This window comes from Diceros bicornis, chromosome 16, assembly GCF_020826845.1.
Source record: "Diceros bicornis minor isolate mBicDic1 chromosome 16, mDicBic1.mat.cur, whole genome shotgun sequence".
NCBI classification, from domain to species: domain Eukaryota; kingdom Metazoa; phylum Chordata; class Mammalia; order Perissodactyla; family Rhinocerotidae; genus Diceros; species Diceros bicornis.
In genome coordinates, this window is record NC_080755.1 from 39,195,179 (window position 1) to 39,212,488 (window position 17,310).

General features: G+C 38.8%; 1 protein-coding gene across 4 annotated transcripts in view; it reads left to right on the forward strand.

Moving 5' to 3' along the window:
- The window catches only part of ARK2N (arkadia (RNF111) N-terminal like PKA signaling regulator 2N), an 82,539-nt gene that overhangs the window by 26,085 nt on the left and 39,144 nt on the right, over positions 1–17,310 (forward strand). For all 4 annotated transcript variants that reach the window (XM_058557037.1, XM_058557040.1, XM_058557038.1 and 1 more), the window contains exon 2: positions 8,422–9,206. In XM_058557037.1, the coding sequence (XP_058413020.1) occupies positions 8,492–9,206 (715 nt within the window). In that variant the 5' untranslated portion in view covers positions 8,422–8,491. The remainder of the gene's footprint in view (positions 1–8,421; positions 9,207–17,310) is intronic.

Here is a 17,310-nt window from a genome sequence, read left to right on the forward strand (position 1 = left end):
CCCAACCCCCTTGCCTCTGGTAACCACTATACAGTTTTCTCTGTCCGTGTGTTGGTTTATATTCCACATATGAGTGAGATCATGCGGTGTTTGTCTTTCTCTCTCTGGCTTATTTCACTTAACATAATACCCCCCAGGTCCACCCATGTTGTTGCAAATGGGACGATTTTGTCTTTTTTTTATGGCTGAGTAGTATTCCATTATATATATATATACAACACATCTTCTTGATCTAATCATCAGTCGAGGGACATTTGGGTTGCTTCCACTTCTTGGCTATAGTGAATAGTGCTGCAATGAACATAGGGGTGCATAAGCCTCTTTGCATTGTTGATTTCAGGTTCATTGGATAGATCCCTAGTAGTGGGATAGCTGGATCATAGGGTATTTCTATTTTTAATTATTTTTTATTTTTGCGAGGAAGATCAGCCCTGAGCTAACATCTGATGCCAATCCTCCTCTTTTTAGCTGAGGGAGATTGGCCTTGGGCTAACATCTGTGCCCATCTTCCTCTACTTTATATGGGACGCCGCCACAGCATGACTTGACAAGTGGTGCGTTGGTGTGAGCCCGGGATCCGAACCTGCAAACCCCGGGCTGCCGAAGCGGAGCGCACACCCTTAACCGCTTGCCACCAGGCCGGCCCCTATTTTTAATTTTTTGAGGAATCTCCATACTGTTTTCCATAGAGGCTGCACCAGTTTGCATTCCCACCAGCAGTGTATGAGGGTTCCCGTTTTTCCACATCCTTTCCGACATTTGTTGTTTTTTGTCTTGGTGATTATAGCCATTCTAACGGGTGTGAGGTGATATCTTAGTGTTGTTTTGATTTGCATTTCCTTGATGATTAGTGATGTTGAACATCTTTTCATATGCCTCTTGGCCATCTGTATATCTTTTTTGGAGAAGTGTCTGTTCATTTCTTCTGCCCATTTTTTAATCAGGTGGTTTGTTTTTTTTGTTGTTCAGTTGTGTGAGTTCTTTAATATGTTATGGAGATTAACCCTTTGTTGGGTATATGTTTTGCAAATATTTTCTCCCAGCTGGTAGGTTGTCTATTCATTTTGATCCTGGTTTCATTTGTCTTGTAGAAGCTCTTTAATCTGATGAAGTCCCACTTGCTTATTTTTTCTTTAGTTTCCGTGGTCCCAGTAGACCTGGACTGCCTGGTTTTTAAAAAAATTATTGCATATTATCCTATTTTTAAGGGGGAGAGAAAAACATCATATAAAGCTCAATTTGCCTTTAACTACTCTCCTCTTGGTCATTCCCTCCACCCCAACCTTATATAGGACATTTAAAAAGTACTCTATATGTGGAATCTAAAAAAAAAAAAAATACTTTCTCATGTAAACATGTCATATTTGCCATGTAAAAGTATTGTTCTGCCTGCTGTATGGAGAACAGGTTGGTGGGTAGGAGCAAGACTGGGTATGGAGAGACAGGAGATGGTTGTCAGTCATTCCATTTAAAAATAAATGATGGAGGTTGTGTTTATAGTGGTTGACAGTGGAGGTGGACAATAGTGGACAGGCTAGAAATCTGAAGAGGTAGGATTGATAGGAGTTAGTGAATGATGGGGTGCAATGAGTAAAGGCGGAGGCATTGTCAGGAATAACCTTCAGGTTTTTGACATGAGCGACTGAGATAATAGTGGTACTGTTTACTGAACTAGGGAAAATTAGAGAAGGAGCAGAGTAGGGTAGTTCAGAGATGACTAATTTGATTTTGGACATGAGATTCTGGTGCCCTTGTGAAATCTAAATGGAGGTGGCAAGTGGCTATTTGGGTGGACTGGGATAGAGCTAAGAGAAGGTCTGAGATGGAGAAACAAAATTACTAGTATAGGGATGGTATTGGAAACTGTGGGTGCAGAAGAGGTCACTTTGGTGGGTAGGAAAAGGACATGGCCCTAGGAATGCCTGAGGTTTGGTGTAGAGGAAGTTAAGGCTACAAAGTAGGCTGAGAAGGAGCAGCCAGAAAAATAGGGAAAACTGTGGAATCCAAACAAAGACATTAGTTTGAGGAGGAGAGAGAGTGGTTAGGTATAGAATGCTGCTGAGACATTAAGTAAGATGAGGACCAACCTATGCTGGATTTAGAGGTATGGGGATCATTAATGACCCTGGTAAGAACTGTTTTACTGGTTTGATAGAAGCAGATGTGAGAGAGGATTGAGTTGGAGAGGGAGTGTGAGACCTAAGGAGATAGAGGGAGTTGAGACAACTCTTTTGATAAGGTTGGCTGTGAAAGAAGAGAATGGTATCTGGAGGAGGAGATGTGAGGTTGAGATGGTAGGTAGAAGGAGGATTTTTTTGAACGAATGAACAAATGAACAGTCCATTTGAGTGTGAGAGGTGGATGAGTGCCAAGGAATAATCAATAGTGTAAGGTTCTAGGGAGATGAACTGTAATATCCGTATAGAAGAGGATTGCCTTTAGATTGGAGGGAAGAATAGGATGGGGGAAAATGCTTCCCAATAGGAAGAATGCTATATGTTGTGTATTTAGTACTTGCATTCTAAATTCACTTTGAACATTAAACCAGAGGGTTGAGAGCCTTTTGTCCCATTTACAAGATGCAACTCCCATTTGATAATTTTATCATTTTCTACCGCCATCTACTTTTGACTACCTCTATCAGAAAAATCCACTTTTTCCCCCCGACTAAAAACAATATACTAGGTAAATAATCTGGTTGTTTGGGAAGATTAATCTGTACATATGACGTCTTTTTCCCCTGTGCTTAGGGTACTTCATTTTTATTCCACTGTAGGAAGTTTTGTCAGAGCTTGTATTTCCACTTCCTGTGACTTTCTTTTTCTTACGTTTTATGAATTATAACAAAATTCCACTACAGGGGGAAATTCTAATAGAATTCACTGACTAAATATGACCTGAATAGTCGTTGGTGTTAAGAGCAGAAAATGTACACCTCCTTTTTTTCAGAAGACTTTTCAGTAGTCTTTTATGTTAGAATGGATTTTTGAATAGATAATACTTGTATGTGGTCTAAAAATCAAGAGGTACAAAACTACATACAGTAAAAAGTCTGACTCCTGTACCCTCATTCACTTTCTTTCCTTGTCAAGGCAGCTGGTGTTACCATTTTCTTAAGTATTCTCTTAGAGAGCCCCATGGCATAGTGGCTAAGTTCACGCTTTTTACTTTGGCAGCCCAGGGTTCGTGGGTTCAGATGCTGGATGTGGACCTACACACTGCTCATCAGGCCCTGCTGTGGTGGTGTCCCGTGTACAAAAAATAGAGGAAGATTGGCACAGATGTTGGCTCAGTGACAATCTTCCTCAAGCAAAAAGAGGAGGATTGGTAACAGATGTTAGCTCAGGGCCAATCTTCCTCACCAAAAAAAAAAAAAAGTATCCTCCTAGAGATTCTGTGTAAAATATAATTTTGTTTGTTATTTACAGAAATGGTATAATGTACCTTTTTTGTTCATTTAACGTTATGTATTGAAAATTGATCCATATCATTTTCATTCTTCTTTTCTTTTTTTGTGAGGAAGATCGGCCCTGAGCTAACATCTGCCAATCCTCCTCTTTTTTTGTGTGTGTTTTTCTTTCTTTTCTTTTTTTTTTTTTTTTGATTTTTATTGATATTTTAATGGTTTCTAACATTGTGAAATTTTGGGTTGTACATTTTTGTTTGTCCATCACCCCATATATGACTCCCTTCACCCCTTGTGCCCACCCCCCACCCCCCCTTCCCGGGTAACCACAGTCCAGTTTTCTCTGTCCATGTGTTGGTTTATATTCCACATATGAGTGAGATCATACAGTGTTTGTCTTTCTCTTTCTGGCTTATTTCACTTAACATAATACGCTCCAGGCCCATCCATGTTGTTGCAAATGGGACGATTTTGTCTTTTTTTATGGCTGAGTAGTATTCCATTGTATATATATACCACATTTTCTTAATCCAATCGTCAGTCGAGGGACACTTAGGTTGCTTCCACTTCTTGGCTATGGTGAATAATGCTGCAATGAACATAGGGGTGCATAAGCCTCTTTGGATTGTTGATTTCAGGTGCGTTGGATAGATTCCCAGTAGTGGGATGGCTGGATCATAGGGCATCTCTATTTTTAATTCTTTGAGGAATCTCCATACCGTTTTCCATAGAGGCTGCACCAATTTGCATTCCCACCAGCTGTGTATGAGGGTTCCTGTTTCTCCACATCCTCTCCAACATTTGTTGTTTTTTGTCTTGGTGATTATAGCCATTCTAACGGGCGTGAGGTGGTATCTTAGTGTTGTTTTGATTTGCATTTCCCTGATGATTAGTGATGTTGAGCATCTTTTCATGTGCCTATTGGCCATCTGTATATCTTCCTTGGAGAAGTGTCTGTTCATTTCCTCTGCCCATTTTTTGATCGGGTTGTTTGTTTTTTTGTTGTTCAATTGTGTGAGTTCTTTATATATTATGGAGATCAACCCCTTGTCAGATGTATGTTTCGCAAATATTCTCTCCCAGCTGGTTGGTTGTTTGTTCATCTTGATTCTGATTTCATTTGTCTTATAAAAGCTCTTTAGTCTGATAAAGTCCCACTTGTTTATTTTTTCTTTAGTTTCCCTAGTCTGGGTAGGCATGTCATCCGAAAAGATTCCTTTAAACCCAATGTCAAATAGTGTGTTGCCTATATTTTCTTCTATGAGTTTTATAGTTTCAGGTCTCACCTTCAGGTCTTTGATCCATTTTGAGTTAATTTTTGTGAATGGAGATAGCACATGGTCCACTTTCATTCTTTTGCATGTGGATGTCCAGTTTTCCCAACACCATTTATTGAAGAGACTTTCCTTTCTCCATTGCATGTCCTTAGCACCTTTGTCGAAAATTAGCTGTCCGTATATGTGTGGTTTTATTTCTGGGCTTTCAATTCTGTTCCATTGATCTGTGTGTCTGTTTTTGTACCAGTACCATGCTGTTTTGATTACTATTGCTTTGTAGTATGTTTTGAAGTCAGGAATTGTGATGCCTCCTGCTTTGTTCTTTTTCTTTACCAATCCTCCTCTTTTTGCTGAGGAAGACTGGCTCTGGGCTAACATCTATGCCCATCTTCCTCCACTTTATATGGGACGCCGCCACAGCATGGCTTGACAAGCGGTGCGTTGGTGTGCGCCTGGGATCGGAACCCGCGAACCCTGGGCCACCGCAGCGGAGCGTGCGCACTTAACCGCTTGCGCCACTGGTCCAGCCCCTCATTTTCATTCTTTATGGCCACATTGTATGGACATACCATGAGCTAACTGGCATCGTATTTATGGTTGATGCCAGTGTTTGTGATTGATTTGGGCATATTTAAGTGGTTTTGACTACAATACTGGTTGCTTGTTTAGGCAGCAGAAATCATTGTAAATCTAAATTAACACTTAAATTTAAGGAACTTGAAAGATAATCTTTTTTTTTCTTGTAATTTTATTTATTTATTTATTTTTCCCCAAAGCCCCAGTAGATAGTTGTATGTCATAGCTGCACGTCCTTCTAGTTGCTGTATGTGGGACGCGGCCTCAGCATGGCCGGAGAAGCAGTGCGTCGGTGCACGCTCGGGATCCGAACCCGGGCCGCCAGCAGCGGAGCGCGTGCACTTAACCGCTAAGCCACGGGGCCGGCCCTGAAAGATAATCTTTTGATTGACGTGTCATATTGAAAGCCATTGATATTGTCCTGTTTTCTTTCAAGGAAAAACAATCTAGATTCATTTATGCTACCCATACAATTTATTTACTGAAGAAACAAGAGTTTTTTGGTCATTTTAACAAATTTACTTTTCAACCTGATGTTATATTATGTACTTTGAAAAGGTCCAGTACTTTCTGCTTTCAGAAATTAATTTGAGACTTTTGATGCTTGTGCTTTTATGGCTGACATTAATTTCATTTGAGCATATTTCTTAGATATTTCAGCTTTAAGAAAAATCTTTATTCCAGAATATATAACTTTGCTCTCCACAGAAGAGTCAACTCTCATTTTTATTCAGTTAGAAAATCTTAGGCTTATTCCTCATACCTGGGGGTATTTCATATCTATGCATATTTTATTTCCTGTTTGTATCGCCAGCGTGCTTTATTTATGACACTGGCAGTTTGTTGGTTTAACTTTTACTCCCTCTGTTGGCATTCAGAGGTGTTACATTCCTTTTGGAATAGTGTTAGGCTTATGTTTATTTTCATTTAACTCAAAAATTGGTAATAATGCAAATATGCTTATGAAATAGGCTACACATAAGATTATTTTATTTTATTTTATTTTTATTTTTATTTTTTTTTATAATTTTATTTATTTTCCCCCAAAGCCGCAGTAGATAGTTGTATGTCATAGCTGCCCATCCTTCTAGTTGCTGTATGTGGAACGCGGCCTCAGCATGGCCAGAGAAGCGGTGCCTCGGTGCACACCTGGGATCCGGGCCCGGGCCGCCAACAGCGGAGCGTGCGCACTTAACCACTAAGCCACGGGGCCGGCCCATGAGATTATTTTAAATTAATGTTTTCAGCAGTCATGAATCTTCTGGTTTTCGTGAATGTGTTAAGAAAACTTCATCAGAATGCCTGTTTTGGGACCAGCCCTGTGGCTTAGCAGTTAAGTTCGCGCGCTCCGCTACTGGTGGCCTGGGTTCGGATCCCAGGCGTGCACCGACGCACCGCTTGTCTGGCCATGCTGAGGTGGCGTCCCACATACAGCAACTAGAAGGATGTGCAACTATGACATACAACTATCTACTGAGGCTTTGGGGAGAAAAAGGAGGAGGAGGATTGGCAATAGACGTTAGCTCAGGGCCAGTCTTCCTCCACAAAAAGAGGAGGATTAGCATGAATGTTAGCTCAGGGCTGACCCCCCCCCCCAAAAAAAAACAACAAAAAAAGAATGCCTGTTTCATTTGCAGCTCAGAACAGGGCTATGAAAAACAAAAAACAGGTATATAGAATATTCATATTTATAGTAAGCAAAAAGTAGGCTTGGCATATGAGATCCATAAAAGGATTTTTCAGGTATCTTCTAGTTCCTGTCTGCCGTATATTGAACTGTTAAGTAACATGATGGAGTGAAATGATGGGGATGTCTTGTTGCACCTGACTAGCGTACCATCTGGCTTAATGTTTGTGTCTGTTTGTAACCTATGAGACATCACGATAACTGCCTTCTTTAACATCACATGTACAGGGTGAGTTATTTACTTGCCTTGCAGATTCTTAGCATCCTCTTAAAAGCCACCAGTTAATGAAGTTTACGCTGTATAGGTCACAACTCTTGTAGTTAAAGATTATATCCTGTTTCTCCATGATTAAGTGGAGTTGTAGCACATGCAAATGGGGAGGTATGTTAGGTTCTAAGTTAGCATATAAGGTGGAAAATGGATGTAGGGTGTTTTCTCTTAAACCCCTTAAGTCATTCATTCATAGAATAGAGTGTACTAGGTTTTCTGGGTTCACAAAGTAGCAGATTTGTATTTAGTGGCTATTGTTTATGGAACAAAACATTTATTTAAACACCAGACTCACAATCAGGTTGATGAGAGGTGTGTGAGAACTAAGGACTGAGGAAATAGCAGCTTCAGGCCTTTCATCTTAATGCCCCCTCTAGAGCAACTGCTAGTGAGAGGAATAGCAGACAGCTTTGATTCATATAATTACTTTGGTTGCTCATTTGCCAAATGCATGTAGCTGAAGTTGTTTATTTTTTTGATCTCAGTGTATATTTGATGTAACTCCACTGTAACTTCCCCTTTTCCGTCCTTTCTTTGAGGATTTTTTTTTTTTTTAAAGATTTTATTTATTTATTTTCCCCCCAAAGCCCCAGTAGATAGTTGTATGTCATAGCTGCACATCCTTCCAGTTGCTGTATGTGGGACGCGGCCCCAGCATGGCCGGAGAAGCGGTGGGCGCCGGGGATCCGAACCCGGGCTGCCAGCAGCGGAGCGCGTGCACTTAACCGCTAAGCCATGGGGCCGGCCCTTCTTTGAGGATTTGAGTATAAAAGTAATCATTCCAGTTAACTTGTTTTCTAGACCAGTTTTTTTGAAGCATTCTTTTTCATTTATTTTAAAATCAAAACATACATATTTTATTTTAAAATCAAAACATACATATTAACTATAGCAGAGTTTTGAGGATCCCTTTCTTGAATACTTGAAAGTTTTAAAGTTGAAAATCCTTGTTTGGTTGCTTTGCTGGCCTTGCAAGTTCAGTAATAGAGGATTAATATTGTACCATTTTTAGTAGCTGTGTATGCTGGTATTTTGATAGTTTTAAGTCCTTTGAATTTGCCTGTTGATGAAGCAGATACTAGATATGTATATTTTAAAGGCCTGCATCATGGTAACTTTTGCCACCCACTTAGAAAGGTAGGCATGTTGTATTGATTAAACAGTCTGCCATTTCTATTTATTGATTTTGTGTGTTTTTGTACAGGTTGCTTTCCTGTTGCATCTTTGACGTAGTTTCCTAGACTCTGCTCTATGATTTAACTTGAAAGTCTGAAATGAAGATGGAGGAGGCAGTGGGAAAAGTTGAAGAACTCATTGAGTCTGAAGTCCCACCAAAAACATCTCAACAAGAGACAACTAAGGAGGAAGATGGATCTGTAGAACTGGAACCTCAAGTTCAGAAAGATGGTGTGGTGGATTCTACAGTTCTTTCTTCAATGCCCTGCTTGTTGATGGAACTGAGAAGAGACTCTTCTGAGTCTCAGTTAGCGTCCACAGAGAGTGATAAGCCGACAACTGGCCGAGTTTATGAGAGTGACTCCTCTAATCACTGCATGCTTTCCCCTTCCTCTAGCGGTCACCTGGCTGATTCAGATACGTTGTCTTCTGCAGAAGAGAATGAACCCTCCCAGGCAGAAACAGCGGTAGAAGGAGACCCTTCTGGAGTGTCTGGTGCCACAGTTGGGCGTAAGTCTCGGCGGTCTCGATCTGAAAGTGAAACATCCACTATGGCTGCCAAGAAAAACCGGCAATCCAGTGATAAACAGAATGGCCGAGTCGCCAAGGTTAAAGGTCATCGGAGCCAAAAGCACAAGGAGAGAATCAGGCTACTGAGACAGAAACGGGAGGCTGCTGCTCGGAAGAAATATAACCTGTTGCAGGACAGTAGTACCAGTGATAGTGACCTGACTTGTGACTCGAGCACGAGCTCGTCAGATGATGATGAAGAGGTTTCAGGGAGCAGCAAGACAATCACGGCAGAGATACCAGGTAGAGGATGTTTTTTAAACTGACTGTAGAGTACCTGATGGCATTTCTTGGCTGTCAGGCTCAGTTAGATGAGTGACACTTGAAAAAATCCAGGAGACCTGCAGCTCTGTGTAAATTTGAAGACTGCAGTGTGTTAACAAGACATGGCCAATTTACAAAACCTGTTCTGAGGTTTCCAGTGCACTTTAGCACATCAGCAAAAAAATATTTAAATGGTTAATGATAGGGACAAGATTATTTTTAAGTAATGGAATTTCTCACACGTCTCTTTCTCTGTAACACATTACCTGAGCTCTGATCATTGCCTTTTTAGCACAGCTTAGATTTAATACTCACTGTTCAGCATTATTACTAAGTACATTCTCCTCAGGAATAGGCACCTTGCTTTATTATATAGCCAGTGCACTTGAGCTTATGGTGTCTGAAATAACATGTTCTGTCTTTTGTTAAAGGTTTTGATTAACTATTCCTCCTAAAATGAGTTTTTTATGTTTTCCCCTCATTCAGTGTGTGATAAGCTAGTTTTCCTTGTTGCATATTTTTCTTTTCTAAGTTGTTACTCGCATTGAAAAGACTGGTTTTTTTTTGCAAAATTTCCCCATATTCCCCCAAGCTTTAAAAAGTTTGATGGAAATCTGCTTGTTCCAGCTGTCGTTGATATAAGGGTCTGTAATTTATTACATGTTTGACATATCTGCTTTCTCCATATTACATGTGTGGTACTGTGTACTACAAAGACAGTCTTGCGATTTCATAGTAGAAGAAAGATGAGTTCTGAACAGTTCTTAATTGGTGAATTCTCGTTATTAAAGAGACTGTTAACGATTAGGAACATTCTGTAAACTACATGGCATTTAATAGATCATGACGGCATTGTTTATTGCTACATTAAAGAGGGGGAAGTTTTGGTTTTCATAGTTTTATGGGTGACTGTTTTTTCCTCCTAGTTTTCTGAAAGGTTTCTGTTTCTACACATGAAGACAGCATATTGCTGATATACAAAGACTATTTCAAGAAAAATCATATTGGTTAATTAAATTTATGGCTAACCAAACTTATATAAACTCAATAACAAAAATGACTGGTTTTAAAGCACTTTATAGGTGTTCAAAGTATAATAATAAAAGTCTCATGCATATAGTATATTAAATATGCGTTTTTAATAGTCATTAGAAATGCTTACGGTTTTAATATCTATTGAATTGCTTTGGTAGTTCTACTTGTGTTAAAATTACTGGAGAGGGGATTTAATTGAAGCTCATCAGTTGAATGCATGAGAGAAGCAGACTTTGGGGTTGTAAGGCAGGTTCTAGGTACATTTCAGTTTTACATTTAATAATATTTTTAAGAAAGCTTTATTAATATTTGTCAAATTGTTTGTTCATGCCTTTTATGTCCTGTTCTAATCTGTTAATCAAGATCATGATGGATCTCTTGTTATAGTGCTTACTTCCACTCACTAAACAGATTTTTATGTAACTACCCAGTACTTTACCTTTTTATGGACAGGGAGAAGAAGGTGGGTGAACAAAATTCTTTTTGAAGGTAGACCCCGTTGTAGTGGTGGCATGAGAAATGTCTTCATGGCACTCCTCCTATCTGGCTTACGTAGGTTAGGTGTGCTTTGTTTGTATTTTCCAAACTTCTTTCCTAATTGACTACCTTGATTGGTGTTTAAAACTTCTAAAACACCAGTGGTCTGTTTCTTCTGAATTGTATACCGACCAAAACACCAAAGTAAATTATCTGAATCTGTGATTTAGTTTCTATTGTTCACACCATTTATTAAGTTTGTGGCTTTTGAAAATATGTAGAGTTTTCCACGGTAATCATGGAGAATCAAATAGTAGGTAAGGTGCAGGGCCATTGTATATGACTACCTAGGCTGTGCACTGCACAGTTTCAGGAGGTACTGTTCACATAAGACAAAGGTGAGTGTTCCTTCCCGGAATTGTGCAAAGCAGCAAAGATGGAACAGCCTAAGTTTAAATCTTAGGAAGTTCCTTTCAACTGTCCATGTTGTTACCCCTGAAAAATTGCAACATTGTGCATTTTTAATGTAATAATTATGTGTACCCCACTTTTTCCTGAGTCACTGTTATGATTGTGGGGAAGGGGGGATATAGTCACCGTTATAGCAAGGGCAGTTGTTGAAAAGTTGTATAAATTGTAACGATAGGATAAATTATGAACTGACTTGAGTGCAACAGCATGGATATTCAGGTGAATTTAAATGGGATGTGCCTAATGGAGAATCTCTTTGGATGTTGAAATTTGAATCCAGCTGTTTACACAGAATGGAAACCAAGAGGACAAGTAAAAACTAATATTCTTGCTATACTCTCTCATCAAGGTACAACTAATTTAGTCATTCAGAAAATGCTTTATTTATAAGCTTTGTTTGGCAGCAGCTTAAACTTTGAAGGAGTTATGCTAAGTATTCTCTTATGACAAATTTAAAAATTAATGCATTTTAAAAATTAATGCATTTTCTTTTAAAGAGTGAAAATAATTAATGATGCAGACATATAGTGCATGATAATGCTTAATAGTTGAGCTTGATGTCTGGGCAACAGAAGTTTATGAAGTTTTTTTTTTTTTTTAATAGTTAAGAGTTAACTCACAGGCGAGTTAGTATCTACACTAGATCATTCTCTCCTTGAAGTTTTTGAAAATATATTACTGTTTTAAGAATCTGCTTGGAGGTATCATATCAAGATAATTCTGGCATTTCTTTCCTTTGGGGGACTTGGAGATGAGCAAAAATAGAGTATTTTGTAGTGAATATTAATGTAAAAATACTATGTGGTGGTCTTGAGTATTCAAGGCTTTTAACAAATGTCTCATTTATCTTTATAGATGATCTTTTGTACTATTAATCACTCTGCAGTTTTACGATTAGAGCATTATTTCTCCTGAGTGGGGCAGTTTCTCTGTAAAATCAGTTTAAGTTGAGACTAGATCTGTAAAGTCTGCTCTTGCAGGGAATTTTGATTTTAGTGAATATGAATAATGGACATCAGACTTCATTCAGTTCAAGAAATTAATTCTGTGAACAGACTAACTTCCATGCATCGGTGTACATGGGCAGCGGGGAAAAATTTTTCCAGTAACTGTTGTTTTTTGTAAATATTTAGCATAGAGCAAACCTCAGGGTAGCTTCATCTTGTCTTGGCTAAAATGATCTGCTTTTGTGTGATTTAATAGTCACCAGTACAGTCATGCACGGCATAACAACATTTTGGTTAACGTTGGAAGGGTATATGACAGTGGTCCCATAAGATTAGTACCAAATAGCCTAGGTCTGTAGTAGGCTATAACATCTAAGTTTGTGTAACTCTATGATGTTTGCATGATGCCTTTTGCAGAACGTGTCCTGGTCGTTAAGTGACACATGACTGTAAATGCCTACTCAGACTGAGGTTCCAAAAATAGTACCTACCTTGGTAGGTAAGAGTCAGTTGTCTTGGCTGTTTTGCATTTAGAAAATCTGATTGGTCTATTTTGGAGAATGTTAGGGAGCTGTTGAGGACAGCTATCTAAGATCACCTGAATTCTCAATCCATGTGACCAGGTCAGAACAGCTCAGTCCCACTGAAGCCAGGATCTCAGCACCCATTACTCCCCATACACATTTATGTACTGAAATGCATCATGATAAGTTATCATCTTACTTCACAGTTTTTCTGAGGTAGAAACTTATGCTTGATCAATTAACTCTTGCTTGGAAATCAAAAAAAAAATTTTTTTTAAGTATTGAATCCTTTTTTGAAAATAGGAAAAGGTGAAGTAGAAAACTAAAATCACCTGTAATCCTGCTTTTGTTAACATTTCAGTATGTTGCCTTCCATAATATATAACAAAACTCGTCATACTAGGTATATACTTCTATCTTCCTTTCCCTCTTAACATTGCATTTTGAGCATTTAACCAAAACACAATATTCTCCTTAAAATATATAGATTTTGATGAATTTAGTATAAAATAACTTCCCTAATGTTGATCCTTTGGGCTGTTTTTAGTTTTTGCTTTTATCAGAAAGGGCATGAACACTTTAAGGCTCTTACACATATTGCCAAACTGCTTTTTAAGAATATATTGTTTATTCCATCCAGGAGCTTGAGTATCATATTCTTCCTATTGAGTATTTTTTTAACCTTTTTTTTTTAACCATTTATTTATTTATTTATTTATTTATTTATTTATTTATTTATTTTTCCCCCAAAGCCCCAGTAGATAGTTGCATGTCATAGTTGCACATCCTTCTAGTTGCTGTATGTGGGACGCCGCCTCATGAGGCCGGACAGGCAGTGCATCCCTGCGTGCCTGGGATCCGAACCCAGGCCACCAGCAGCGGAGCGCGGGCACTTAACCGCTAAGCCACGGGGCCGGCCCTGAGTGTTTTTTTAAAAATCTTGCTGATTTGATGGAAGAATTGTATCTTAGTGTTAATTTGCATTTCTTTGATCACTAGTGAAGTTGAAAAATCATGTTTGCCATTTGTATTCTTTTGGTAGACAATCTGTTCATGTTCTTTGCACATTTTCCTCCTGCCACATTTGTTTTTCTTATTGATTTGGAAGGGTTCTTTTTTTTTTTTTTTTTTTTTTTTGTGAGGAGATCAGCTCTGAGCTAATATCCGCCAATCCTCCTCCTTTTTTGCTGAGGAAGACGGCCCTGGGCTAACATCGGTGCCTGTCTTCCTCCACTTTATATGGGACGCCGCCACAGCATGGCTTACCAAGCAGTGCGTCGGTGCGCGCCCGGGATCCGAACCAGCGAACCCCGGGCCGCCGCAGCGGAGCGCGCGCACTTAACCGCTTGCGCCACCGGGCCGGCCCCGAGGGTTCTTTTTTTTTTTAAAGATTTTATTTATTTATTTTTTCTCCCCAAAGCCCCAGTAGATAATTGTATGTCATAGCTGCACATCCTTCCAGTTGCTGTATGTGGGACGCGGCCCCAGCATGGCCGGAGAAGCGGTGCGCGCCCGGGATCCGAACCCCGGCTGCCAGCAGCAGAGTGCGTGCACTTAACCACTAAGCCACGGGGCCGGCCCTGGAAGGGTTCTTAACCTTGGGAATTGAATTACTTGGAAAAAATTGAATATTAATTTAAGCAGTGGGGACTCATTGTAGAACATAAGACCCCAGATTCACATTGGGAATCTCATGACCTTTTTCCTAGATTGAATATGAAGTGGCTAAAAGCCCCAAGTCCCCATTTTAAGCCTCTTATAATATGATTGTATTTTGGTAGCCATTTAGAAGACCTACTAAGTATATTGATAACAAAATACTGAGATGGAGTAACAAGTGAAAACTGCCTATTTTCAGCTTAGTAAATGCCAACAAGGCAGGTAAAATCCATGCAGTTTTCAATCTGGCTATATATTAGAATCGCTTGCGAGTATTTAAAACTTATGATGCCCCGAGCCCACTCCAGACCAATTAAATCAGATTCTCTGGGTCTGACCCAAGCATCAGCATTTTTTTCCCAGCTTTTTTGAGATATAGTTGACATACAACATTGTGTAAATTTAAGGTGTACAATGTGATTATTTGATATATGTATATATTATGAAATGATTACCACAATAAGGTTAGTTAACACATCCATCACTTCACATAGTTATAATTTGTGTGTGTGTCGCGAACTTTTAAGATCTGCTCTCTTAGCAACTCTCAAATATACAATACAGTATTGTTAACTACAGTCACCATGCTGTACATTACATCCCCAAAACTTATTCACCTTATCACTAGAAGTTTGTACCCTTTGATCACCTTCACCCATCCCATCCCTGCCCTCAACTCCCAACCACCAATGTACTCTATTTCTATGAGTTTCATTTTTTCAGATTCCACATATAAGTGAAATCATACAGTATTTATATTTCTCTGTCTGACTTATTTCACTTAGCGTAAAGACATCAGCATTTTTAAAGCTCCCTAGGTGAGGACAGTGAGCAGCCAGGGCTAAGAACTACTCAGCTGAGCAGTGATATATTAAGTCTCCTATAGCTAAAAATCATGGTGAAACTGGTAGTCTGGTTCAGTTAAGTTCGGTTACTGCTAATGGGTATCAAGTTCTGAACAGCGGAGTCGCGTTTTTAAAAATCTTATTAGTTATAAAAGCCACAGTACAGTTCTATATTAATTAACAAGCATAAGTACTTTTTTCTTTTCTTCCATTCAAGTGATTATTTTAAAAACATGCATTGTTTAAATGTGATTTTCTCTATGCTACAATGTCTGGATAATGTTACCTTACATTTAGAAGCTTTGAAATCTTACTGATGGGTGTCCTTTGGTAATCTTTAATATTAAAGCACCAAGGAATTATTTTTGGTCTGCTTTTCCTAACTTATTTCCTGAAGTGAGTGCCAATATTCTTTGTATGAGCTAAGCTTTGCTTTTGATATAATTTTTTTTCTCAGAGTAGGATATATCTTAGTATTAATAAGAGGACATATGTGTGTTTAAGGTGAGAATATGGTCCCCATTTTTTGTTGTTGTTTTTAAGAGACTTTATTTTTTAGAGCAGTTTTAGGTTCACATAAAACTGAGCAAAGGTACAGACATTTCCCATATACTCCCTTCCCTCACATATGCGCATCCTCTCCACTATCAACATCCGCCACCGGAGTGGTACATTTGTTACAGTTGATGAACCTACATTGACACATCATCACTCAGAGTTCATACTTTACATTAGGGTTCACTCTTGGTGGTGTACATTTTATGGGTTTTCACAAATGTATAATTGGTCCCTATTTTTAAGACCTTAAGATGTCTTGCTTGTCAGTGTTTATTGCTGGTAGTCATCTTTATGAGGCTGCAACTTATTTCACTGTCCCCAGCATAAGTATTTTAACACCATTTTCTGAATTCAGCTCTTAAATACCCATTTTTCAATGCTTGTTGAGAAATAGTGCTAGAATCTGAAACAGATCAAAGTAGCTGTCTGATTTCCTGTCCTATATAATTAAGTTCACTCAGCACTTAAAATGGGGATAAACTGCTTAAAGGTTTAATATTCTTTAAATTCCATTTAATCTTTCCATAAGCTTAAATATACTACACTTTAGGGAAACGTATGTCCCTCTTGAGGAAGTTTACATATAAACAAGATGAAGTTAGAGGGAAGGTTGGTAACAATAAACTTTGTGAGATTTTTATTTGCTAGATAGAATTGGGCTAAAAATTTGTTCCATAGCCTTTTAGGCATTGAAAAGAGGTAGTATGACTGATTAAACACTTCTCATTGTCCAGGAGAAACACTGCTATTCTTGCTACTGAGACCTGGTAAATTTTTCTTTTGCGTCTCCTTAAAAAGCCACTAGGAGATAAAGCAAACCGTATTTTCAGAGATACCCTGGGAGGGGCCAACCTGGTGGTGTAGTGGTTAAGTTTGTGTGCTCTGCTTCTGCAGCCCGGGGTTTGCAGGTTCGAATCCTGGGCGTGGACTGTTGTGCTGCTCATCAAGCCATGCTGTGGCAGCATCCCACATACAAAACAGAGGAAGATGGGCACAGATGTTAGCTCAGGGCCAATCTTCCTCACCAGAAAAAAAATAAAATAAGAGTCTTCCTGTGTCTTAAAAAAATAAAAAAAAGAAATACTCTGGGATAAATACAATAGAATACATCATAGGACTGTTCTCTGTAAGACTTCTTGATGTAGGTAGATGGTATGAGGCCAAGACTGATTGATTCCATCAGTCTTTGATTTATTCAGCAAATATTTGAGCACCTACTTTGCAGCATTGGGAATGCAACAGTAAATGAAAAGTCCCTGCCCTCATGGAACTTGATCTTTTTTGAGGAGACAGACAGTAAATGAATTCATCACATGCTATCAGGTAGGAATATGCACTATAAATAATAATAAAGAAAGATATAAGAGATAAGAGATTGACTAGGAATAAGGTAGAAAAGCCATTTTAGATAGTGTAGTCAAGTGGTCTGAGGGGGTAACATTTTTAATAGCTCCCTGAAGAAATGAAGAGTTCAGTAGAATTAGTTTTATTAGAGACCCAAACTATATGGGACCCAGACTAAAGATGATCTGGCCTAGTTCAAGGATAAAACAGTATATGTAGAGGA